At 48.4% G+C, this 25,461-nt stretch overlaps 1 protein-coding gene across 1 annotated transcript; it reads left to right on the top strand.

Moving 5' to 3' along the window:
* Nucleotides 1–6,114: 6,114 nt before the first annotated feature.
* LOC125548761 (WRKY DNA-binding transcription factor 70-like) lies at nucleotides 6,115–8,398 on the top strand. Its single transcript, XM_048712305.1, has 3 exons — nucleotides 6,115–6,602; nucleotides 6,729–6,815; nucleotides 7,629–8,398. Exons 1-3 carry the CDS (start codon nucleotides 6,250–6,252, stop codon nucleotides 8,155–8,157), a joined length of 969 nt encoding a protein of 322 aa, XP_048568262.1. The 5' UTR covers nucleotides 6,115–6,249; the 3' UTR covers nucleotides 8,158–8,398.
* The last annotated feature ends 17,063 nt before the right edge of the window (nucleotides 8,399–25,461 follow it).

Here is a 25,461-nt window from a genome sequence, read left to right as displayed (position 1 = left end):
AAATGATGAGACTAAGTTTGCACTATTCCCAATGGGACCTACGAAGACCCCTGGGCCAGATGGATTTCCAGCTATCTTTTATCAAAAGCACTGGGATCTATTGGAGCAAGACATTTGTGCAGCAGTAAGGGGTTTCTTGTCTAGGGATGATATTCCTGAAGGCTTCAATGACTCCATCATTGTTCTAATCCCCAAGGTGAACAATCCCGATTCTTTGTACAATTTCAAACCAATTAGCCGGTGTAATGTGATATACAAGGTAGCATCTAAAGTACTTGAAAATTGATTAAAAACTATTTTGCCTGAGATTATTTCGGAGCAGCAAAGTGCCTTTGTTCCAGAAAGAACCATCACAGATAATGTGTTAATTGCCTACGAATGTCTCCACTCTTTTAAAAAAAACAAAGGTATAAATCCCTCTTTATGCTCTAAAGATTGACATGACTAAAGCCTATGATAGAGTTGATTGGGCGTATTTGAAAGGGGTTCTTGCAAAAGTGGGCTTTCATGCTTCTTGGATAGATATTGTGATGAGATGTGTGACTTCTGTGAGATATGCAGCTAAAGTTATGGAAACTTAACTGATCCCTTTATTCCAACTAGAGGCATATGCCTGGGCGATCCAATTAGTCCATATTTATTTCTACTATGTGATGAAGGTCTATCTTGTCTTTTACAGCAAAAAGAAGCAGCTGGAGATATCAAAGGAATTCGAAATGGAAGAGAAGCCCCCTTATATCTCACTTGTTATTTGCAGACGATATCGTCTTTTTGTGAAGGGCGATGATAAAAGTACATATAATATTAAGACTTCTCTCCAAACATATTGCAACGGATCAGGTCAGAAGATCAACTTGCAGAAGTCTTCCATCTCCTTTGGACCTCATTGTGATAATCAGGTGAAGGATCGAATAAAGAACAATCTAGGAGTACATGATGAATCACTACAAGCCACTTATCTAGGCATGCCTTCCTGGGTGGGATGTTCCCCTATGAGCAGCTTTAATTTTCTCACTGGAAGTCTTTGGAAGAAACTAAACGGTTCTAGTGATAGACTATTATCCAGATCAGGCAAGGAAGTGCTGCTAAAGTCAGTGGTGCAAGCCATCCCAACATATGTGATGAGTTGCTTTCAAATACCAGCGATGGTATGTGAGAACATGCGAAGACCTATCTCCAACTTTTGTTGGGGAATGGAAGATGGGAAGAAGAAAATTCATTGGAGGTCATGGGATTGGTTATCTACACCTAAATATCTCGAATGGGGTTTAGGGATTTGATGCTCTTTAATCAGGCCATGCTTGCAAAGCAATGTTGAAAGATCCTAGTTGATCCCAATTCCTTAGGCTTTAAGGTCCTAAAAGGGAGATATTTCCCACATGGGGATTTCTGGAGATCAGGATGCCCAAGATCAGCTTCCTATACTTGGCGTAGCATAATGTTTGGTAAGAAACTTCTGCAAAAGGGCTTGTTATGGCGTGTGGGAGATGGTAAGAAAATCTCTTTGATTAAAGATAATTGGATCCCAGATGCATTTCTGGGAATGCCATGTACCAACGTCCTGGTGGAAGAGGATTGGAATGTCAACCATTTGATCTCAACAGATGGTAAATATTGGAATGAAGAGGCCGATAATAAAATGTTTCCAGATGACCTAGCCGTTAAGGTTCTAAAGATTCCTCTAAGTTCAGAAGGATGTTCTAACTTTGCTTCATGGCCATACACAAAGGGGGGCATCTACATTGTTCGGTCTAGTTACAACCTTGCGAGATCTATAGCTTTCTAGCAAAAACGTAGCGTTACTGGTAAATGATCTTCCTCTAATCTGGAGGAAACAAAAAATACATGGAGGAAGCTATGGAAAATACAATGCCCAGGGAGAATGAAAATTATCTTATGGAGAATGGCTCATAATTGTCTACCTATTGGAGAACAACTCCATCGACATTCAATCCAGACTAGGTACGAGTGCCCTTTTTGCTATAGATTTGAAATGGTGGAACATTGCTTCTTTCATTGTCATTCTGTTAGAGAAATCTGGGCTGACCTAAAAACATCCTTTCATATATCTTTAATATTAAAGATGTTCCTTAATATTCGGCAATGGTTGTTGGAATGGATAGACAATGCATGTGACCTGCAAGCTATGTTTTTGCCATGGTTATATGGCATATTTGGGACAATAGAAATGGTGCAAGAAATGGGGAGAGTTTGCTTCATCCGCATCGTGTGGCTCGGAAGATTAAAGCCTATATTGATTTCATCTTGTTGTATAATTTCAGCATGACAAAACCCACAAGGCGTGAGAACCAAACTTCAGTTCAAAATTGGTCTCCGTCGTTGAAAGGTTTGGTGATGGGTAATGTCGACGCTGCAGTATTCTCACAATCACGATGAATGGAAATTGGCATTATTATAAGAAATCACATGGGAGTGGTTCTAGCAGCCAAAAGAAGATATGTCAATCAGGAAGTAAATCCTTAACTTGCGGAAGCCATTGTCATGCGTTGTGCAATGGAATTTGCTGAAGAAGCTGGCATCCAAAGTATTGTAGTGGCTTCTGACTCTGAGGCATTGGTCACCAAAGTGAAGAATGTTGCAATGGATAGATCATAGATAGGTGCCATAACTTTTGATATTAAGAGTAGGGCATCAAAGTTTGTATCTTGTTTATTTACTCATATCAATCGGTCGTGTAATGAGGCAGCTCATGTCCTGGCAAGATCTTCTGAACATGATTGTGGTTCCTGTTGGTTTAATGTAATCCCTGATGTTATTAGGACCACCATATGTAATTAAAAATCGTTGATTGAATAAAAGTAGCCGCCTTTCTAAAAACATGGTTTTTCAATAGGCGTGTGCTAGGTGGCAGCCGACAGGCCGAAACTTGGGACCGTTGCCACACATCCATTAGATGTGTGATGACCCACAATTATACGGAATCAATCATAGTATTTTCGATAAGTAAGAGTGTCGAACCCAACAAGGAGCCGAATGGATCAATAAACAATTTTCAGTAAGGATATCACTTTAAGTGTTGTAAGATAGTTTTGATAGATAGTTTGGTAGCAAGATAATTTGGAAAAATGTAACAATTAACAAGATAGCAAGGTGCAGCAAGTGACCAAATCCTTAATTGTGCACAGGACAAACCGGTGGTACTTCATCTAGTAATTAATACGCTCTTGAGGGCACACTGGAATATCGCCAAGTTATTTTCATCATGATTCGTCGACTTACGTTCATTGCTTGATAAGTGTTATGTGGGTGGATCGGAGCCGAGGTACTATCCTAACTTGAGCAAACACCTACTTACGATTATACTCTCCATGCAAGCATCCGCAACTACAAAAGAAGTAATTAAGATAAATATAACCATAGCATTAAACAATTAGATCCAATACCGACCCTTACAGATTAATTCATAAACTAGCGTTTAGGTTTCTACCACTCCCACAAACTATCATCTAGAAACTAATGCCACAATGCCTTCCCCCTAGGCCCAAACATGGTGAAGTGCCATGTAGTCAACGTTCAAATAACACCACTAGAGAAAGAACAACAAAATATAATATCAAAACACTAAACGGTGATCAACTTCACATGATTACTAATAACAAGACTTATCCCATGTCCTCGAGAACTAATGTAACTACTCACAATTCATCATATTGATAATGATCAGTGCTATAAATATATGTTTAACAATATAAACATAACAATCTTCCACCAGTTAAATCAACAAGCATCAACTAAGAGATGTGATCAATACTACTAGCACCCCTAGGTACCAGTCTGAGGTTTGATACGAAGATTGAACACAAACGATGAAGTAGGGTCTGGATATGAGATGGTGTTGATGACGATGATGATTCCCACGATGAACGTAGTGTTGGTCATGATGAAGGCTTCAATTTCCCCCTCCCAAAGGGAAGTTTCCTCGGCAGAATCGCTCCGCCGGAGAGCAAAAGTGCTCTGCCCAAGTTCCGCCTCACAGACGGGGGCTGAAAGTCCCAATACTTATATTTTTTTTCTAGGGTAAATTGGATTTTATGGCCAAAGGGAATCAGAAGGCGAACCTCCAGGGCCCCAGATGGACATGTGGCACAGCTGGGGGTAAGCCGCGCTACCTGTCCATGTAGCTCTCCCGTGACCCCCTCTGGTACTTATTTTCTCCAACATTCTTTAGATATTCCCAAATAATTCTCCAAAAATCCATGCTTTGTTTTGAACTCCATAGAATTGCTTTCTCTTCTAATGATATTTTAGGTCCAGGATTTAAGTTGTCGGTGATCTCTCTCTCTCTCTGCATGTGTGTGTAACTTTCATTTTAAGAGAGTAAATGCATTGGAATTGCACCATAATGTGGAATATATAATTGAAATAAGATAAATTATAGTAGAAAATAATGATGCAAAATGGACGTATCAGTGGGCTCACCCCAAACATTCAAATCCAAGAAACGCTCGTCTCATGTCTTGTTGTCCTTCCTCTCTACCACCAGATCCACGCAAAAAAAACAATCTTCGTCCTCTCCATGCACAAGCTCAGCGTTGCCACCCGCTCCCTCGAGCCACCGCTTGCAGTAGGGCGTCCGTTGTTTCGTGGCCTCGTGCGCGCCGCTCACAGCTCGCTAGCGAGGTATACATCACCAGTAGCGCCCGATCGTCGTCAGTCGTAGCAAAAACATTGTTGGTCACAAAAAAATTGCCTCGGGTTGTAGCAAATGTCGCCCAAGTCACCGCTCACGCCCGCAGTTGTTTGTATGCCCTTGTAGATTTTTCCGCACGGATGTAACTCTGCCACTGCCAGTTGCAACTCTCCACCGGGCATCCACCAGTGCTGAAGATGGCGGTCAGGTGACTCTGCGATCCCGACGAAGATATATTCTGGAACAGACGAGAGAAGATGTTGGAACCGATAGAGAGGAGAGTTGCAACCAGCGAGAACAGATGCTGGTAGCTGCAACACCATTGCCGTCAATACTGGAACCTACGACGGTATTTGTTAGGACGACCGAGAGTGGATGCATTATTGACTCGTCGGTCATAGCTTCTTGTGCGCCGATTGCAGCTTCTGTCGTCGACGTATGCGCCTTCTGTGGTCGATAGTCGTAGGAGGGGCCCCTTCGTCACAGCCCCCTTGCCAGCAAGGTTGCATCTCCTGTTCGCCACGGTTGCAGCTCCCCGCGCCGCTAAATGTAGCTTCTGCCATCACAATTGTAGCACGGAGCGCCGCCATCGTAGATCCTCCGTGACAATGGTTACACCTCCTTCGTGTCGACAGCGGTAGCCGCATCTGGTTGTTGGTCACATCCACCATGGTTGTCGACGTAGGTCGTCGGCCCCGATCACCTCTCTCCCTTCCCCGTCTTCTCTGCAGCTTTGTCTGGGCATCTCCCATGCATCACTACCCCCTGCCCACTCGTCTTCCCTGTAGTGTGGGATGCAGCGCAGAACAACTACCATGGCCGCGCCACATGGGTTAGCTCACGGAGAGGGGTGTAGGTCGCCCATGGTCGCCGACGAAGGAAAGAATAAGGAATGACTAGTTGTGAAGAGGATATGGAATGAGCGGGGTGTGGATCCTACCAAAACTTGGCACGTGCAGAGCTCAGTTTTGGCCGTAAGATGTCACTTTTTTTTTGAAATAACCGTAAGATGTCACTTGATCTGATGGCACGCACGCGACCGGCCAAGCGTTCTGCAGGCCGGCCGTATGGAATCATTTATCTTTTAAATACCATAATTTTCTAAATGTTCTGTCCGTCTGCTGTGTATAATCTTATTACGGAGGAGTTATGAGCTGACCAAAAGCTCTCTTTGTTGAAGGCATGGTGTTTGAAATTCGAAGTTTTTCAAAACTGATACGCACACGCCTGCACAAACAGAGCATCCTTTTTCGTTTCTGAACCTGTTCGCAGATCTCCTTGCTAATTAAAGAACGACTTGGTGCCTGGGTCCTCACCGAGTCCACCACACCGCGTAAAAGCGTCCCCCAGCCCCAAGCCAGGTTTACAGTGAATCGCTCCCAACCGCCTGAGCTGCGACGACGCTTCCTCCCCACCCCTTCTATATATCAGCAGCCCTCGTGCAAGTGCAGCCTCTACTTCCGCCCACCACGCCACCGAAGCTGCCTAGCCAGCCTACTAGGCTTTTCAACAAATTTAACTCTTGCGCGCACCGGAACTCTCGCTCGTTAGATAGCGGCGTCGGCGGCCAGCTCGCGAGGCAGCACAACTCCACAACCATGCAGACGCAGTCCCGTCTCATCATGAACCCCAACGGCGGCGTCGCCGGCTACGAGCCCGCGGCGGCCGACGAGCAGCACGAGGCGGTGCTGAGGGAGCTGACGCACGGGCACCAGCTGACGGCGCACCTGCAGGCGGAGGCGCTGCGGGCGCTGCGCGGGCAGGGCCAGGCCGAGGCCACCGCCACATTCATCCTGCAGGAGGTGTCCCGCGCCTTCTCCGTCTGCATCAACATCATGGGCGGCTCCTCCCCGGCCGCGACCCCGACCACGCCGCCACCGGACGCGGCGGCCGTCGTTGCCAGCGGCGCCGCGAGCGGGCGCCGTGCTAGAGATGACGGCGTCCCGAGAAAGTAAGTCGCCTAGCTGCTAGTACTACTACTACATACCTGCAGTAAAGTAGAAGAACATGATCGAGAAACAAAATAGGTCGATTATGTGGGGTTCTGATCGTGCGGAGTGCATTGTTTCTTCAACAGAGTAACAGTGACTTCCTCGCCGTACTCGGACGGGTACCAATGGAGGAAATACGGCCAGAAGAGGATCATGAGGACAAGCTTCCCAAGGTCAGTTCATTTCCATATATCTCGGCGTTCCTGTTGCTTATCTTATCCAGATAACTAATTAATCAACGGATGATGAGTGATTAAGTTGTCATGTCGCTCTAACAAGAAACGAACATGCTCCTAAAACTTGTAGCTAAGGTTTAGATCGTGACGCTTGTAGAGAGCGCGTACGGGATAATAGGAAAACGTGCAAGATTAGGTTCATTCCACGCGATGGCACCGGGAGATCCGGAAAGGGAAGCGCGCAAAGGACAAAACGCAAAATGTTGCGCGCTTGCCAGGCAGCGACCGTGCGCGCCTCAAAAAGGATGCTTGATCCTGATGAGCACCCGATCGGATCCCCAGTTCCCCACACGGCCACACGTTTGAAAGCATCGGCAAAGTAAAAGCCAGTTTTGATGCTGACCCTGTTTTCTCTTGTAGGTAAAGAGAATGTTTTCTTGATCATCCACAATTTTCATGCCTGAAAGTTACGCTTTTTTTTATTTTCATGCCTGAAAGTTACGTTTTGTGGCGCGCGGGGAGCGGGATCCTCGTGTGTGTTACTGTGTGCTAATTACCACGGTGAATGATTATTGGGTCGTTACTGATTTGACGTTAGTAGTAGTATTAGAGGCATCTCCTTACGTCACCAACCGCTAAATAATTGCTCTCAAGCGACGTCACCGCGTATTGCCAGCTAGCCGTCATGTGCTAAGCCTAAGATGAGACAGAATACTCCTCCTACCTAATAATACTCCTGCTGGACATGTGTAAAAGAGACACTAAAACGAATCTTAGTTCTTACTCCTACTTGTGTACGTGTACACGCAGGTGCTACTACCGATGCTGCTACCACCGCGAGCGCAGCTGCCCGGCCACGAAGCTGGTGCAGCAGCAGCCGCCGCAGCAGCGCGGCGACGGCGAGCAGACGATGTACACCGTCACCTACGTCGACGAGCACACGTGCCACAACATGGCGCCGCCCGAGCCCGAGGCGGCGGCACGTAGCTCCACGCCCGACCCGCTAGGCTTCTCTTCCGGGCTGCAGCCGAGGCAGCAGCAGTGGGGCGGCGCCGGCCTGGACCGCGGCTCCAAGGACGAGCTCGAGCGGCAGGCGCTCGTGTCGTCCCTCGCCTGCGTGCTGCAGGGCCACCACCAGAGCTACCCCGGGTCCGGGGCCGGCACGCCGGACGGATCGCCCTCGCAGGCCCGCGCCGGCGACTGCCCGTCCGCGTCCGGTCTCTCGCTCGATGCGTCCGACGACGTGGGGCTGGACGTCACGGACTACGGCGTGACGGACGCGCTGTATTTCGCTGTGTCCTCGTCGTATGGGCCAGGCGGCGACGGCATGATTCCTTGAGGGGCAGCGTGACTGATCGTGTCGATGATATGTAGATTGAGTTTCAGAGAGTCTACATGAGAAGCGCGAACGCAGCGGTTTTTTCGCGGGTGTTTACGAGGATGGCACACCGCTTGTCAGCCTACTCTTTTTTTGCTTGTCAGCCTACTTAACTACTCCAGCTATGTTTGATGTACGTGTACGTACAGGCCATATACAGGTCACCCTGTCCCTATATATATATGGTATTTGTAAGATCTAATATGTCGTGTGTGCTTCTCCGGTCAATTTTGATCAAGCTGGAGCTTTCAACCTGATGATTTCCCCGCTTTTGTTTTCTCCCCTTGTTTTCCTCTTTGGTTCATTTTCCTCAGAGGTGTTCTCATTTTATCGGGTCTTCCTCCCTACTGCATTCAGTAAACACTTTATTAGAGTATATTTTTCATCTTCACTAATTTTCAATCTGTTTTAGTCTTTTAACCTGATTTTCTCTCTCGGTATTTTCTATTGTTTTTATCTTCTATAAAACTATTTTCTTAGTGATTTCTTGCTTAAAACGATTACCAAGAAATACTATAGACCAAGCACACAATGGAGTTGATTCGAACAAAAAACATGGTAGATTCAAATGGAAACGATAGTTGGCTAAGCTAAAATTCTATTAGAGCACACTAAAAATGCAATAAACTCTGCGTAACACAATGCAATCGACTCAGTCTACAAATGCACACATTCCAAAAGGTGCATTACAAACTAGTATTAAATCATAGTATTAGTTAGTGCAAATTTTAAAATACACAATAGTGCAAAATAAAATAGATAAAAAATCGTCAATATGAATCTTGTTTTGAATATCCGATTGAAAAAAGACAATAGTGAAGTGGTTTTAGAATAGCACGTTTAGTCCAAAAGCAAAAGTTTTAATAAGTTTCTAAGTCACATTTTCGGAAAGTTGGTATCAAATATTCTGGAAACTAGCTCTTTTCAAACAAATATATTGGAAGCTACCTCTTTTCAACCAATAAACCTAGTGTGTAAAAGGGTGGCTTAAGAAAATGAACCGTAAGTTAGTAAGTAAGAACAGGTGAAATATAGAGAACTATTAAAAAATAGAAATATTTACTCATATCATAAAAAGTTAGCGTGGTTATTAAAATAGTTATGAAACTTGTACTATCTTCTTGTGCAAGATTATTTATAACACATTGATGAGCTTGGAATAGGACGTAGAGAATGATATTGGGATCATTATAGAAATTAGATGAAATTATTTCTAGATGTGTGGGGCAAACTAGAGATTTGCACTTTGGTCATCTAAATGATGGGCAGGTGAGAGGTAATTTACATCTATTCTAAAAGGAAATATGGCACATCGATCACATAGATGTGCAAGTTTTTTTTATTCATGCCAATATTCAGATATGTGTGTATTTCAGAAAATAGCAAGCACCTTTTAAATTTCAAGAAACTTAAGAGCTACGGCCCATTCGGCTTCTAGAGGTTTGGTGAGGGTCAAGGAAGGTTTTTTTTGTCATAAGTTCCTCCAAGACTAGGAATAGTATGTGCACAAGATCTTTTTGCCCAACACATGGTTGAGGGCACTTAGCCAACAATATCTGAATTTATATCATATCGCTTAACGGCAACATGTTTCTGTGGTTGATGTTTTTTAAGCATACTAATGAAATATTAGCTTTTGGTACTCGCTTGTTGGTAATAAGCGGATGGCCTAGTTACACCTCATGAATAGGTTGGTGAGGTTTAACCTATCACAAGAATTCAATGCCCTCCACTGAAATTTGTACGGGTTGGGTGTCTTCTCGGTGCGATCTATGTATGCAAACATGGTCAACAAGGGGTACATGTTTCATGGGTAAAACATTTAGAAACTCAAGCTCCCGCTGAAAATCAAGAGCTTTATGTGATATCTGTGTAAATGAGTGGTCTTGGAAAGCGACAACTTGGCGAAACACAGATGCCAAGGTTGTTAAAGTATTGTTATGACTAGGAGGAAACGATCCACCACTTATTTTTCTAGTGACATTTTTCATGACTTGTAGGCCATATAGTTCACATTGGTTTCAATCTTCAACGACCCACAAGCTGACAAGCATCACGAACATGTTCAGAAACTGGTTGACAGGTTTACACCCAATGTTTAAGGCTTACATCCATGTGAAAGTTGTCATGATGATTTTGTTTTAACAGGATTAGAGTTCCAATTTTTTGCAGGCCATCTACAAGAGGATATCCACTAGATCCATATGTGATCTTCACCTCAACTTGTGAAGGCAGGAGAGCCTCTGTTCCCTGGGTGCAACCACTTAGCGATTGCACCGCGGGCTTTGTGCAACTAATGTAGATGGCGTTCTATTAATAGGACCAGTGTGTGTGGTTGCACCATGCATGTAATCCATATTACTTATTGGTTGTCTTAGCCTTATCTGGATCATATGAATTTACCTACACATGATGCATTGTCATAACGATGGTTGCATGTTTTAAACTTTTAATCGATGTTCATACCGAGGCATATCATCTTTTTTCAAAGAAAAGGAAGATTGGTCCGTTTGTGCTTATCTATTCATACTCGACGAGTTGTTATATAAAAAAACAAGGACCCCCAATATAAAATTGATGCCCTTAGGTACGTCGGATCCCGATCAAATGCATGGCAATTACTCGCTGCAGCATGACAATTTTTTACACTACAAGGCAATTTTCACTTTAGAACATGGCAAATTTTATACAACAACATGACAAATTTATCTGTTTTCACATGACAAATTTGGAGCCTTCACTCAAAACGTTAAAGATATGATGTCAGATTTTTAACATTTCCCAAAAAGAATATGCGCATCAAATCACCTCTAAAAAAGAAACGATACACAACAGTTATGGAAACTTGGAAAGGTGGCCCGGTTCAATCTTCCTTTATGGAAAAGACGAATCAAATCAAAGCATGTTGAAAATAGACACGTCTCATAATTGCGGTGTTAACGACATACTACTGCACACGTAGCCAGACACATTTTCCACTGTCCGTGCACAGATGATCGCGACCATTGCATTAGCCTTTAGCCAATGTGACCGTATCCATCGGCAGTGTTTGACCGACGGACTTCGCTTATCGTGCGACCGTTGCACGCACAGGCCAAGACCACGGACAGGTGCGTTGGACGTGTGAAACTTGTGAAGTAACGGCACGTACGTCGCTCGCTCGTAGGTCGCACGCCGGAGCCCTGTACAAGCTCCTACTTTCCCGTGCGTCTCGTCGTTTCCTGGGCCTCCGCTCCGGGGGTCCATGCAGCGCGCGCGGAACGCGACGCGGCACTAGCAGCCGGGCTCGTCCGAGTCCGACCGTGACATCACGGGCGCGCGCGTCACGCTCCGCCGCCGCGTCGACGTCACGCGTGTGTGCGCGTCGGCTGGTGTTCATCGCCCTCGCCGTCCGATGCCCGGGGGGCCGCGGATCGCGTGGCGCGGGAGAGCTCCGGCCCCACGGCCGCACGTGATAAGCGTTGAGCCGCTAAAGCAGCACCTTCATACGGGCTTCCGTTTCCTTCCTGCCTCTCACCGTCATCACGCTTTTATATTCCTTTTTGACAACGAGCTCTGATGGGGCTGACAGACAAATGGTACATGGACCATATGGGCCGGGTCTGTTATTTGCACAGTGATTCGTACCATCTTTTTTTGTCAACGATCGTTTTATGTCCAAGCATCTTCATAATATCGCGGCCCGGGGCCTGTATCGCCCAACAGACTCCTAAATGCACAATACGAAAAAACAAAAATACAGCTCAGGTATGGCCTGGCCAGTTTAACAGCTCAGGCCTGGCCAAGGCAGGCCGAAGCACGGATGCAGCAGCTTTGTAGCTGGGTCCTATAGCTACAAATGGCCCAGTGCTACTCATAATTAAGAGGAAACGCAGAAAGCCAACTGGATCAATATGGCTTGTGTTCTGTGAGTGAAATATAAAGTGAGATTCAGCGATCAGGAAATAAATGGTTTTGTGCCTTTGAGGGGGGCTCGACAGGGGACTCTTTGTCACCATATTTGTTCTTAACTTGTACTGAGTAATTATTGAGTTTATTAGCTCATAGAGAGAAGGTTCGTGATCACTCGGCAAAAAAAGAGAGAAGGTTCGTGACACTGAAAGAGCAAGGGTTTGCGGAAACACACCGTCCATTTCACATTTACTTTTTACCGATGGTTCCCTAATCCTTGGGATCGGGGTCAGTTTCGGAAACATCCATATCCTCTCGTGATGGGTGAGCACGCGTAGCGGCGCCCACTTGATCTCCCTGCTCCGGCGAGCCCTGCACCCCCTCTGCACGGATGCAGGGCCCCCTTCGTGCCCTCTCTTGGCCCCCGCAGCCGCGCTCCCTCGTGCTCCCCATCTTTCCTGCGGGATGGATTCTCGCCGAAGTTCTCAGCCCAGGTCCTCGATGATGGCGGCGACGCATGTTCTGTCTGTGTCGAGTGTCGATCTTGCGCCCTCACTCTAGCCACCCCCTTGGTGTCCACGGTGGTACCCTCTGTCGTTGCGCCCTTCCCCCTCCCTCCGATGTCGTGTGCACCACCTCACCACCTTCCACCTCGTGGAGCTGAGTGGTGGAGGACGACGTGGAGGTGGTGCTGGAGTTACCACCGGGAGAGACAAGCATTGCTTCATGCGATCTCGATCTGGTGCCAGCTAGCCTGCTCATGCCCGGATCCGATGGGATTCCCGTGGGGGCCGCAAAAAGTGTAGTTGGAGGTGTAAATTACTCATTTATGAGGCTAAACTTGTTTTACTTCGTGTTGGTGTCCTGGATATAAGTGGAGATTCACAGGTATTTATGGGGAGCCCAAGATGGAGAAGGAAGAGACATGGCGGCTTCTGTGTAATTCGCATCACCAGGAGAAGCTCTCGTGGGTATGCATGGGGGACTTCAACGAGATCCTCTACAAATTTGAGAAGCAGGAGGGTGTGCCGAGAGCACAAATATATATGGACCGCTTTCATGATGCCTTGAATTTTTGTAACCTGGATGACCTTGGTTTCGAGGGGGGCACCTTTATTTGACGCAATAATAATTATCTCATGTAGGGTTATATTCGGGAGCGTCTTGATAGGGCTGTGGCAAATCCACAATGTTGTGCACGCTTCCCAGGTTACAAGGTGACTCATGGATGTCCCGAACATTCTGATCATAGGACCGTCATCATGGATGTTCACGGTGCGAGAAGGAAGGTCATGCCCAAACCGAACAATCTTAATAAGCACTTCGAAGCCCGCTGGTTACTTGAAGGGACTGCGAAAAGGTGGTTGTTGAGGCATGCGATGAAGTTGTAACAAAGAGCAATGGGAAGGCGATGGAACACACATCAAAGAATTCTCACAAACTCTTGACAAATGGAGTAGAGAAGTGTTGAGTGATGTTCAGAAAAGAGTAAAGAAGTTGCGGCAGAACTTGGAGGAGTGCTTTAGGAAAGATTTGTCGGAGGCAGCGGTGAAATGTGAGAAGGTGGCGCGGTACAAACTTGGACGTTTGGAGGAGTGGCTTGATATCTTTTGGCAGTAGCAGGCACATGTGAGCTATTTAATGAAGGGAGATCATAACAGAGATTATTTTCATGGTGTAGCATCAGAGAGGAAGATGCGAAATATGATTCATGAATTGAAGGAAGAGGATGGTGTGGAGGTAGAAGGGGACGAGGGCTTAAAGGCTCTCATAACTAACCATTCCTCTAGCTTGTTTACCCCCATGGCAGGTTGACAAATGGAGCATATTCTACATTGTGTTATGCCCCGAGTGACTCCACAAATGAACACCTTCCTCCGGAAAGAGTGCATTTTTTATAGTTACTGCCCAGTTTTTATAATTATATCCCCCTTATTATTTCTTAAAGCCCATTTTCTTGTTAAGCCTAATGCATCCCTCCTCCTAGGAAAGATTTGTAGCCCAACGGGGCGGAGAATAACAAGTCCACCAGGATTGTGTACAACTGTCAGCCCAGTTGCATTGCTGATGTTGAAAAAAGGCCTGTGTAGTAGAGTACAACCTTACATGGCTACTCAGCCCACATTCAGCGATGCCAGAAAGGCCCAAACAAGGCTTCTGTACAACCTTTTGAAGTCAATGAGCTCAATTAATAACTTAAGAAAAAAGTTAGAGTACAGTGGAACCTAATTAAAAGCTGTCACGAGCGAAGAAATAATTCAACAGGTCCCACTTGTGTGTGTGTGTTTATGTGTGTGTGTGTGAGACCCATCGGTCGATGCTCGTATATACATCTTTCAGCCATATGCATTGATGATGCTTAGTAAAAACTTATATAGTTGACACAATCATATAGAACATCATAGCACACTTAACTTGCATACAAAAATTTCACGCAGGCGGCACAATCAGGGTGGAAGTAGTGGATCACTACGGGTAGGGCTATGTTGAAACCAACGAACTCGTACATAACGGTTCATCGTCTTTATCAATGACGGGGAAATATCTTGAATGTTGTGTAAAGAAAACAGACAAACAACACAATATATAAGTTCTTCTAGAACATTAAGTTGACGTACAACCCTTTTTAAAAAAAGTTCAGGTAAAAAAATAGAACAGGTCACAATCAAATGTACTGGCACATTAGTGCTTCACACCCATAGCTCGGATTTAACTAGTACAATATCTGACAAGATTCAATTGTTACCTCAAATTAGAGCATGTCCAGGCAGCTAGCCATGCCTCTTCTCCTAAAGAAGCAGTGGCCTCTGCCGCGCGATGGAGTAGACCTTGTGCCATCCATCGTTCCGAGCAACATGGGGAAAGTCTGACGTTGACTCCTGTAATGGACGTCGTCAACGGACCCGGGCACCAGCGGTGGCGGCAGGACTTCGATTGATGGATTGACTACTTCTTTGACAAGCACGAATACTCGATATAGGTACATCCCTAATGTGGTCCGCGGCGGCCTTGGTGGTGAGGAATAGTACAACCCCGGTTCCTGCACCGGTATCTCAACACCAATCACCTTCGGTATGGTGGACGGCTTCTTAATCCATGCCATAACCGTTAGAGCCCAGCTGTCTGGAGGAACAAACATACTTACGAGCTCACCTCCAAGGTCATTGATAAGCTCATTCATGGACTCGCTGTTCGAAGCACGTCGAGGCATGCCGTGGAAGGTAAGCTTTGTTAAAAACTCAAGCTCAGAGGGCACCGAGCCCCATCTTGGGTGCCACCGATGAAATCTCAACAGTGCGCCATCGCAGAACAAACGCCGGGAAGATTCGAACACACGACTGCAGTCGAAAGTTGTCCGAAACCTGACGAAGAAATCAGCCGGTGGCGGACAGACTTCGACGAGCAAGTCACTTATTTGGATGCCGTGCGTAATGCCAAGAGCTTTGACAAGGTCGTCCGGCGAGACGGGAGGCCGGTCGCTGTTGATGGTTACCATCAGCACTTTGCACTACAAAAAATAGACACATCCGTGACATTTTGGGCCGAATGGAAAATTTTCTGTCATACATATGACACTTCTATGACGATAATTGTGACAAAACCCGGTATGATCATAGATGTGCTGGGCTCCTACTTCTATGACAAAAAATCATGACGAAAAATGGGCTTTTCGTCCTGGGCGGGCCGGAGACGCAGCTGCATGACATTCTTTGGGCCGTCCATGACGGAAAAAACCATGGTAGAAGCGAGGGGGAGGAAAATTTTGGGGAGTTCCCGGTTACGGTGGGAGGTCGGGGGCCGACCGATGCGCGTTTCTCTCATACACGTACACGCGTGTGTGCGAGGCGTTGGCTCTAACTGAACCAGAGCGAGGCTTTGGGCTCTAACTGAACCCGAGCGATTGCACTGCAGGCTATGCGTTACTGAACCCGAGCGACCGATCGATGGCTGTTAACCCGATTGAGCGATTCCTTCGCTACTGCTGCTAACTGAAGCCGATCGATTGGATGAACAGTGAGCGGTGGCGTTGCCTCTGGATGAACAGGACCCCATGGTGTGGAGGGCTGGATGAACAGTAAACGGTGGAGGGGTGCCCGTGGAGGGGTGGTTGAACAGGACTCCGTGGTGTGGAGGGCTGGATGAATAGTAGACGGTGGAGGGGTGCCCGTGGAGGGGTGGTTGAATAGTAGCCGGTGGAGTAGCGCGCGGTGGAGGTTGGATGAACAGGAGCCCGTGGAGGCTGGAGGAGGTCGACGGTGGAGATGAACAGTATCCCGTGGAGTCCCGTTTTGCGGTACGCCACACCCCTCCCGATGAACAGGACCCCCGTTTCGACCGTAGGAGGTCCGTTTTGTGGTACGCCACACCCCTCTCGATCAACAGGACCCCCGTTTTGACCGTAAGAGGTCCGTTTCGTCTGTTTTGCGGTACGCCACACCCCTCCCGATCAACAGGACCCCCGTTTCGACCGTAGGAGGTCTGTTTCCTCCGTTTTGCGGTACGCCACACCCCTCCCGATCAACAGGACCCCGTTCCGAACATAGGAGGTCCGTTTCCTCCGTTTTGTGGTACGCCAGGCCTCATTTCCATCGCATGTTCCGTCCAAGCCCCCCGATGAACACGACCACGTATTCCGTTCTGACCGAGCCGGTTGGCTCCCACGCATTCCGTTGCCTCCCGATGAACATGACGCATTCCGTTGCCTCCCCATGAAGACGACGGATTCCGTTGCCTCCCCATGAACACGACGACGACGCTGTTTCTCCGTTCCGACCCAGCCATGTACACGAGCCCTGGTTGTACGTATGCGCGAGTAGGCGTTCGAGACCCCGCCCGTATGTACACATATGTGGCCGTATTTTCTTTCTTGCACCCTGGCCACTGTACGTACGTGTACATGCTACGTGTGCGCCTCTACATTGACCAGTATGTACGTACACGTTCGCGACCAGAATGACAATGCTACGTACGCTTCGACCAGGTGGGTCCCGACTGTCAGGCACTTCCTTGCCTGCGAAGATGTAGCTGGTGGGTCCCAGCAGTCAGGGGGGCGAATCATTTTTTTTGCCCGGACGCACTTCCTTGCGTGCGAAGATGTAGCCGGTGGGTCCCAGCAGTCAGGGGGGCGAATTGTTTTTTTTGCCCGGACGCACTTCCTTCCGTGCGAAGGTGTAGCTGGTGGGTCCCAGCAGTCAGGGGGGCAAATCGTTTTTTTACCCGGACGCACTTCCTTGCGTGCGAAGATGAAGATGGTGGGTCCCAGTAGTCAGGGGGAAACGTTTTTTCCACGAAATATAGTGGCCCGTCCGGTGGGTCCCAGCTGTCAGGTGGATGAATCATTATTTTCAGCGTAATAAGGAGGCACTTCCTTGCTGCGACCGTGGACCCAGCTGTCAGCCTCTCCACGTACAGTCCACGTCCGATGGAAGTCGTTCCTTGACCACGTTGACCAGGCCGCGCCGAGAGCACCACGACGGTGGATGACGGCGAGGCCTAGGAAGGGGATGACGCGGATGAAAGTGAAACTATCCCTAGGTGGTTTTGGTAATTGTCGGTGTCAAAACCGGCGGATCTCGGGTAGGGGGTCCCGAACTGTACGTCTAGGCCGGATGGTAACAGGAGGCAAGGAACACGATGTTTTACCCAGGTTCGGGCCCTCTTGATGGAGGTAAAACCCTACGTCCTGCTTGATTAATATTGATGATATGGGTAGTACAAGAGTAGATCTACCACGAGATCAAGGAGGCTAAACCCTAGAAGCTAGCCTACGGTATGATTGTTGTATGATGAAGTTGTCCTACGGACTAAAACCCTCCGGTTTATATAGACACCGGAGAGGGTTAGGGTTACACAAAGTCGGTTACAATGGTAGGAGATCTTGACTATCCGCATCGCCAAGCTTGCCTTCCACGCCAAGGAAAGTCCCATCCGGACACGGGACGAAGTCTTCAATCTTGTATCTTCATAGTCCTGGAGTCCGGCTGAAGGTATAGTCCGGCTACCCGGACACCCCCTAATCCAGGACTCCCTCAGTAGCCCCCGAACCAGGCTTCAATGACGACGAGTCCGACGCGCAGATTGTCTTCGGCATTGCAAGGCGGGTTCTTCTCCAAATTCCGTGTACCTGCTGAATAATGTCCGATTTTCGTAATGTAGCGCACCTTGGCTTCCACGCCCAATAATGGCCGTCTTCCACGTGTCAAACGAATGCAAAAAGTCGGGGTGTTTTTACATTCACACCCCTAGCCGCATAAACGAGCCGCCTATTTAATGGGATGGGGATTCAGATCCAAACCACACATTCTTCTCCCCGCGAGTAATCATCAGAGCGCCTCCAGCAAAGGTCCATTCCAACATGGCCAGCCGTCGCAGCTCCTCCCCTCGCCCTTCCAGTCCTAAACCTGGAGACTGGGAGAGGTGCTCCATCTCGCACAGCGAGCTAGTGTCGCTTCAGGTCAAGGGATTTCTCCCTCAGGCCTATATGGTCCCGGTCCGAGCCAGACTCGCCACCTATAATGGTGGAGAGCAAGCAGAGAGCACCCCCAATCTCTCCAAAGGAGAGCGGGTGTGCCTCGTCCCTTATCTAATAAGAGGACTTGGATTTCCAATTCATCCATTTCTCCGTGGGCTTCTGGAGTTCTACGGCCTCCAGCTGCACAATCTCACGCCCGCCTCTATATTGCATATCGCGGGCTTCGTCGCCCTTTGCGAGCTATTCTTGGGTGTTGAGGCTCATTTCACGCTGTGGAAGAGGTTATTCTGCTTGGTGCCCCGCTCTCAAGAGGGGTCTATATATCAAGTGGGCGGAGCCAAAGTGTGGCGTATCGCCGGGACCGGATATCTATCCGGAACCCCAAAGAAGGCGTCCGAGGACTGGCCTTCGGAATGGTTTTATATAGATGATGTCCCACTGCCGGATCCTATCCGGGTCGGTCTCCCCGAATTCAACAGTGCTCCCTTAAAGAAACGCCTAAGCTGGCGTCCGCGGAGCTCTCAGAGAGAAGGCGACAGGGACGTCCTTCACCTGATGGGTCGGATAAGACTATTGGCTCATTCCGGACTAACCATGATTGGAGTCATGGCCGCATGCATTATGTGGGGGGTGCAGACGCTTCAATATAGAGGCCACCCCATGTGGGATTTTAACGGGGAGGATGACGCCACCCGTTACGGTCGTAAGGGGCCAGCCTCAGCTGCCGCTCTAGTAAAGATCTTATCCTCTTTGTATAAGGGAGAAGAGGAGGAATTCCTCCGCGTCAACCCGCAGGGCGGATTTACTATGTACAACCCTCCGAGTTGGGTAAGTGGACAATTGTGCTTACCCATCCGTTTTATATTCCCATGATTAAATATGTAGTCTAACGATTTCAACGCAGGAACCGCGTCAGGAAGTAAAGGATATAACCAGCCGTCCCCCACAGCCCGAGGATCCAGAACGGTCCCTCGATCCGGACTCCGAAGAGGATCCGGACATATCGGTGGAGCTGATTGACAGGGTGTTTCATCAGCTAAGCAAGGACAATACCTTGGTGGCCATTATGGCTGATTACCCAGGGTTAATCCCGGCCTCCCAAGTAACAGAGAGCGGAGTCTCATCCCCTTGAGAAGGAATCCATTCTCACGCATTTCAGTTTTCCTGACAACGACCGTGTTTTGCAGGGGAGGTTTCCGAGGCGGGAGGCCGAACCTGCGGCGGCTAGCCAACGAGGGGCCGCAGGGCCCCGTGGGGTAAAAAGGAATGTAGTCCGGACTGAGACGCCGGCGCAAAGGTATAGCGCACCCTCTTTTTCCCTGGTGTTATTCCTTCAGGGCATATTAACGTTCGTGCTATCTTCAGGATGAAGAGACCTCGCCGGACTATATCCGGAGAGGTTGCCAATCGTGCCTCCACCAGCCAGGCTCCAATGCCTGGCCCGGAAGCGGAAGCGAACACAAGGCGTGCACCGGACGCTCCTCCGACAGAGGATGCGGACAGGCTGTCTGCCACCAATTCCGAGGTGGAGAGTGCCATGAACCACAGGCGTCGTCGGATAGTTCTTCGCGACGCTTGTTTCTCCCAAGAGGCATTAGATGACTTCAATTCGGGAGATGCGTACCTCCATGCCGCTCAAAATGGTTTAGCCAGAGCCACGGAGCAATATGTAAAAGACATACGGGTAAGAAAATTTGGTATATATATATACCAGTAGCCCCCGAGACTTGAAACAGTTAGAGTAACTGATTTAAGGATCATTTGTTATGCAGGTTCTTACATAGAAGAATACCGTACTGTCCCAGGAGCTGGAAGAGTGCAAAGCCCAACTGGAGGCCGCACTAGCCGCGGCAGGGGAGCCCAAAGAGACCCCCTCTGGTAAGATATACTTCGAAAGATTAGTATTTTGTGAAGTGCGACGTGGGTGTAAATCTGACAAATCATATTGCAGATGTCGCCGGAATGGATCCGGAGAGGCAACAACTCTTACGCCGGCTAAAGGCTGGTGAGAGTATGCTGACAAGGGTGAGGCGGGAGAAGAATGATCTTCAGGATGCCAACACCAAGCTGGATGTTGAGCTTAAAGATGTTCGTGAGCAGCTGTCAGACTCTACTAAGGAGAATCAGCGGCTTCGACACGGCATATTTAGTAAGTGCTTAAGTGAATCTTTGAAAGAAAAGAGTTCGGCGAGGAAGTCGACTAACAGAGTAATGTCTGTAGGTATGCTAACGGGTCGTCCTGCAGAGGAGATGCCCGGTTCTATGGGTGACCTTCTTCCCGAGCTCTCGCAACTGCATGAGCGAGTTCGGCAGGCGATGCGAGGTGTTGCCCAAGCCTTATGGCCTTCCCACTCCATGCCCGAGGGCCTTGGAGAGCTTTCGGAGAAGCTTAAGGGAGCTCGGCGGCGCTTCCAGTTGTGGAAGATATCGGCCTGCCGACAAGGCGCTAGGGAGGCCTGGGCCATGGTGAAGACGCGGTACATGAAGTCTGACCCAAACCACATGGCCGAGGTCGGACCTGTGGGGCCTGACGGGAAGGAGATCCCTATAAGCTTAGTGTACGGCCAAGTAGAATTGGCCGCAAAGTATTCCCAGCAGGACTATAAGTTAGATAGCCTGTTAGATGGTATTGAAGAGGAATACAATCAGTCAGAGTGACTATGTAATTTTTAATTGACATGTGTAATGCCTTCTATCCGGATTGTAGATCGTTTGTCGTTGCCGGCCTTTTCGCTTCAACCTCAGGACCTGACGGTCCGGAGTGTGTCCGAATACCCTACCGGTTATGTAAGAACCGGGGTATGCATGGAGACCAGGCGTAGGGGTCATTAGTGCTTTATCAGACAAGTGCCCAACTAGTTATGTTATATTACATGGTTAGTAAGAAACATCTTCCAGAGAGAATAGTTCCGTTAGGGGTTCCTTTCTCTGGGAGGCATGCCCTAAAGTGCATGTCTGTACTGCAAATGCAGGAAAATCATCTGGGGGCTTATATATAAGTAAGTAAAAAAGGTCATCTTTTAGTTCACCAACCGAATATTCCCTTAAGAACGCTAGCTTTCGGCTTCACCCAGTCTGAGGTACACATCCGGCTGATCCGGCAGTAACAATCGCAGAGGTGCTCCCTTTACCACCTAGCCGAACAATCGAGAACGTAGGGGTAAGCACAGGAGCCAGGCAACCCAGCTTGCCAAAACTTAAGTCATATCGATGCATATAATGGTGAAGAAAAGGTACATGCGGAAGTTTGACACATGTGGTGGGCGTGAAGCCCGTATAAATAAGCTTCTGTTAAAGAAGCCCCCAGGTTTAATGAGCGCGAGTAGCACGTCACTTGAGGAGCCTTTAAGGGCTATAAAAGAAAAGAGGGGAAGGAGAGAAATGTAAGACAGAAAATGTAAAAAATGGACAGAGGAAGGAGACAAACATAGAGTCCAGCGCTAGGCATAGAATTTTTGGAGATGTGCTGCGTTCCATGGGTTCAGCTTGAGTCGGTTATTCGACGCATCGCGCAGGCGGTATGCTCCACCAGTCAGGACTTGGTCGATTATGAAGGGACCTTCCCACTTGGGCTTCAGCTTGTCCTTTTTCTTGTCCGGCAGGCGTAGAACTAATTCGCCAATGTTGTAGTTTTTGGCCCGCACTTCTCTGCTTTGATATCTTCGAGCCTGCTGTTGATAGAATGCGGAACGGGCTTTTGCCACGTCGCGCTCCTCCTCTAAGGCGTCCAAACTGTCCTGCCGATCGAGCTCGGCTTCCCTTTCTTCGTACATGCGCACTCGAGGTGAGTCATGAATTATGTCGCAGGGCAAGACTGCCTCTGCGCCGTACACCATAAAAAATGGTGTGTATCCGGTGGTGCGATTCGGCGTGGTCCGCAGCCCCCAGAGTACGGAGTCGAGCTCCTCTACCCAGTGCATGTTAGATTCCTTGAGGGACCGCACTAATCTGGGTTTGATGCCGCTCATGATGAGACCATTTGCACGTTCGACCTGACCGTTAGTTTGTGGGTGATAGACGGAAGCATAATCGAGCTTGATGCCCATGTTTTTGCACCAGAGTTTTACCTCATTAGCCGTAAAGTTCGTGCCGTTATCGGTGATGATGCTGTGGGGGATGCCATAACAGTGTACGACCCCGGATATAAAGTCTATCACAGGTCCGGATTCGTCCGTCTTAACAGGCTTGGCTTCTATCCATTTGGTGAACTTATCCACCATGACCAGTAAGTATTTTTTCTTGTGGGTTCCGCCTTTAAGGGGTCCCACCATGTCAAGCCCCCAGACCGCGAAAGGCCAAGTGATGGGGATAGTTTGGAGGGCGGTGGGTGGCATATGGCTTTGGTTTGCAAAAAGCTGGCAACCGACGCATCGTTGGACCAAGTCCTGAGCGTCCGCCTGGGCCGTCGGCCAATAAAAGCCTGTACGGAAAGCCTTGCTTACAAGGGACCGGGCTGCGGCGTGATGGCCATCGAGTCCGGCATGAATTTCAGCCAGCAGGTTCCGCCCTTCCTCTTCGGAGATGCACCTTTGAAGGACTCCGGTAGTGCTTTTCTTATAAAGTTCTCCCTCATGGACTTTATAGGCTTTAGATCGCCGCACTATACAGCGTGCCTCGTTTTGGTCCTCTGGGAGTTCCTGCCTAGTAAGGTAGTCTAGGAATGGTTCTTTCCACGGGGCGATAACGGCCATTAGTATGTGGGCTGAGGTTGTGATTTCATTGGCAGAGCCTCCGATTATGTCAGATTGTTCGGCGTCGGACAGTGCGGTTGGGTCTGGGATAATATTGCCATGTTCCCCTTTCCCATACTACGGATGGCTTGAACAGCCTTTCCAGGAAGATGTTGGGGGGGACCGCATCGCGTTTTGCGCCGATGCGTGCTAGGACGTCTGCCGCCTGATTGTTTTCTCGGGCTATATGGTGAAATTCGAGCCCCTCAAACCGAGCTGACATTTTGAGGACGGCGTTGCGGTAAGCTGCCATTTTTGGATCCTTGGCATCGAAGTCTCCATTTATTTGGGATATCGCGAGGTTCGAATCCCCGCGCACCTCTAGTCGTTGAATGCCCATGGATACTGCTATCCGGAGACCATGTAAAAGGGCCTCATATTCGGCTGCATTGTTGGAGTCCGTGTACATAATCTGGAGTACATATTGAACTGTGTCTCCTGTGGGGGACGTCAAAACGACGCCGGCCCCTAGTCCGGCCAACATTTTGGAACCGTCGAAGTGCATGATCCAGTTTGAATATGTGTCGTACTCTTTAGGGAGTTCGGCCTCCGTCCATTCTGCGATGAAGTTGGCCAAAACTTGCGACTTGATAGCTCGCCGTGGCCTATAAGTTATGTCGAACGGGAGGAGCTCGATGGCCCATTTTGCAATCCGGCCCGTTGCATCACGATTGTTTATAATATCGTTGAGTGGTACTTCTGATGCTACTGTGATTGAACACTCTTGAAAGTAGTGTCGTAGCTTCCAGGATGGCATGAATACCGCATATGCATTCTTTTGATAATGTGGGTACCGTGATTTGCATGGGGTGAGAACAGTGGACACATAGTAAACCAGCTTTTGAAGGGGGAATTTGTGTCCGTCCGTTTCCCGCTCGACGACGAGTACTGCGCTGACAACTTGATGGGTTGCTGCAATGTACAATAGCATTGGTTCGCCGATGTTTGGCGCGGCCAGGACAGGGTTTGTTGCCAATATGGCTTTTATTTTGTCGAGTCCGGCCGTGGCGGCATTCATCCACTCGAAGTGTTCGGTGCACCGAAGGAGGCGGTAGAGGGGTAGCGCCTTTTCTCCCAAACGGGAGATAAAGCGGCTTAGAGCCGCCACGCATCCGGTTAATTTTTGTATTTGTTTGAGGTCCTTTGGGATATCCAATTGTGACAAAGCTCGGATCTTGGCTGGATTTGCTTTGATTCCTCTACCGGATATGATGAAGCCCAAGAGCTTTCCGGCTGGAACGCCGAAAACGCATTTTTCCGGATTTAGCTTGATGTCATATGCTCAGAGGTTGTCAAATGTAAGCCTCAAGTCGTCTACTAGAGATTCGACATGTCTTGTTTTTACGACCACATCATCCACGTATGCCACTACTATTTCGCCGATCTGGTTTGCCAGACATGTCTGAATCATGCGATGATATGTTGCGCCAACGTTTTTGAGCCTGAAAGGCATTGTGTTGAAGCAGAATGGGCCGTATGGGGTGATGAATGCCGTTGCGGCTTGGTCTGACTCGGCCATCTTGATTTGATGGTAACCGGAGTATGCATCGAGGAAGCACAACGAATCGTGTCCTGCAGTGGCGTCGATAATTTGATCGATGCGGGGGAGGGGGAAGGGATCCTTTGGGCAAGCCTTGTTATGGTCTTTGAAGTCAACGCACAGGCGCCAGGATTTTTCCTTCTTTGGTACCATCACCAAGTTTGCTATCCAGTCTGGATGTTTTATATCTCTGATGAATATGGCCTCCAATAGTTTGGCTAGCTTCTCTCCCATTGCCTGTCTCTTGGGCTCAGAGAAACGCCGAGGGGCTTGTTTGACAGGTTTGAATCCTTTTAGGATATTTAAGCTGTGTTCGGCCAGCCTGCGTGGGATTCCTGGCATGTCTGAAGGGTGCCAGGCGAAAATGTCCCAGTTCTCCCGTAGGAATTCTCGCAGTGCGGCTTCTACATCGGGGTTTAATTGTGCCCCGATGGAAGCTGTTTTATTGGGGTTCGTTGGATGGACCTGGAATTTGACTATTTCATCCGCTGGTTTAAAGGAGGTGGACTTGGATCTTTTGTCGAGTATCACATCATCCCTGTTTACCGTGGAGCGCAGCGTAGTCAGTTCCTCAGCCACTAGGGCTTCGGACAGTGCCTCAAGGGCCAATGCGGCTGTCTTGTTTTCAGCGC

The sequence above is a fragment of the Triticum urartu genome, chromosome 3, assembly GCF_003073215.2.
Source record: "Triticum urartu cultivar G1812 chromosome 3, Tu2.1, whole genome shotgun sequence".
NCBI classification, from domain to species: domain Eukaryota; kingdom Viridiplantae; phylum Streptophyta; class Magnoliopsida; order Poales; family Poaceae; genus Triticum; species Triticum urartu.
This window is presented reverse-complemented; position numbering and strand designations above follow the sequence as displayed.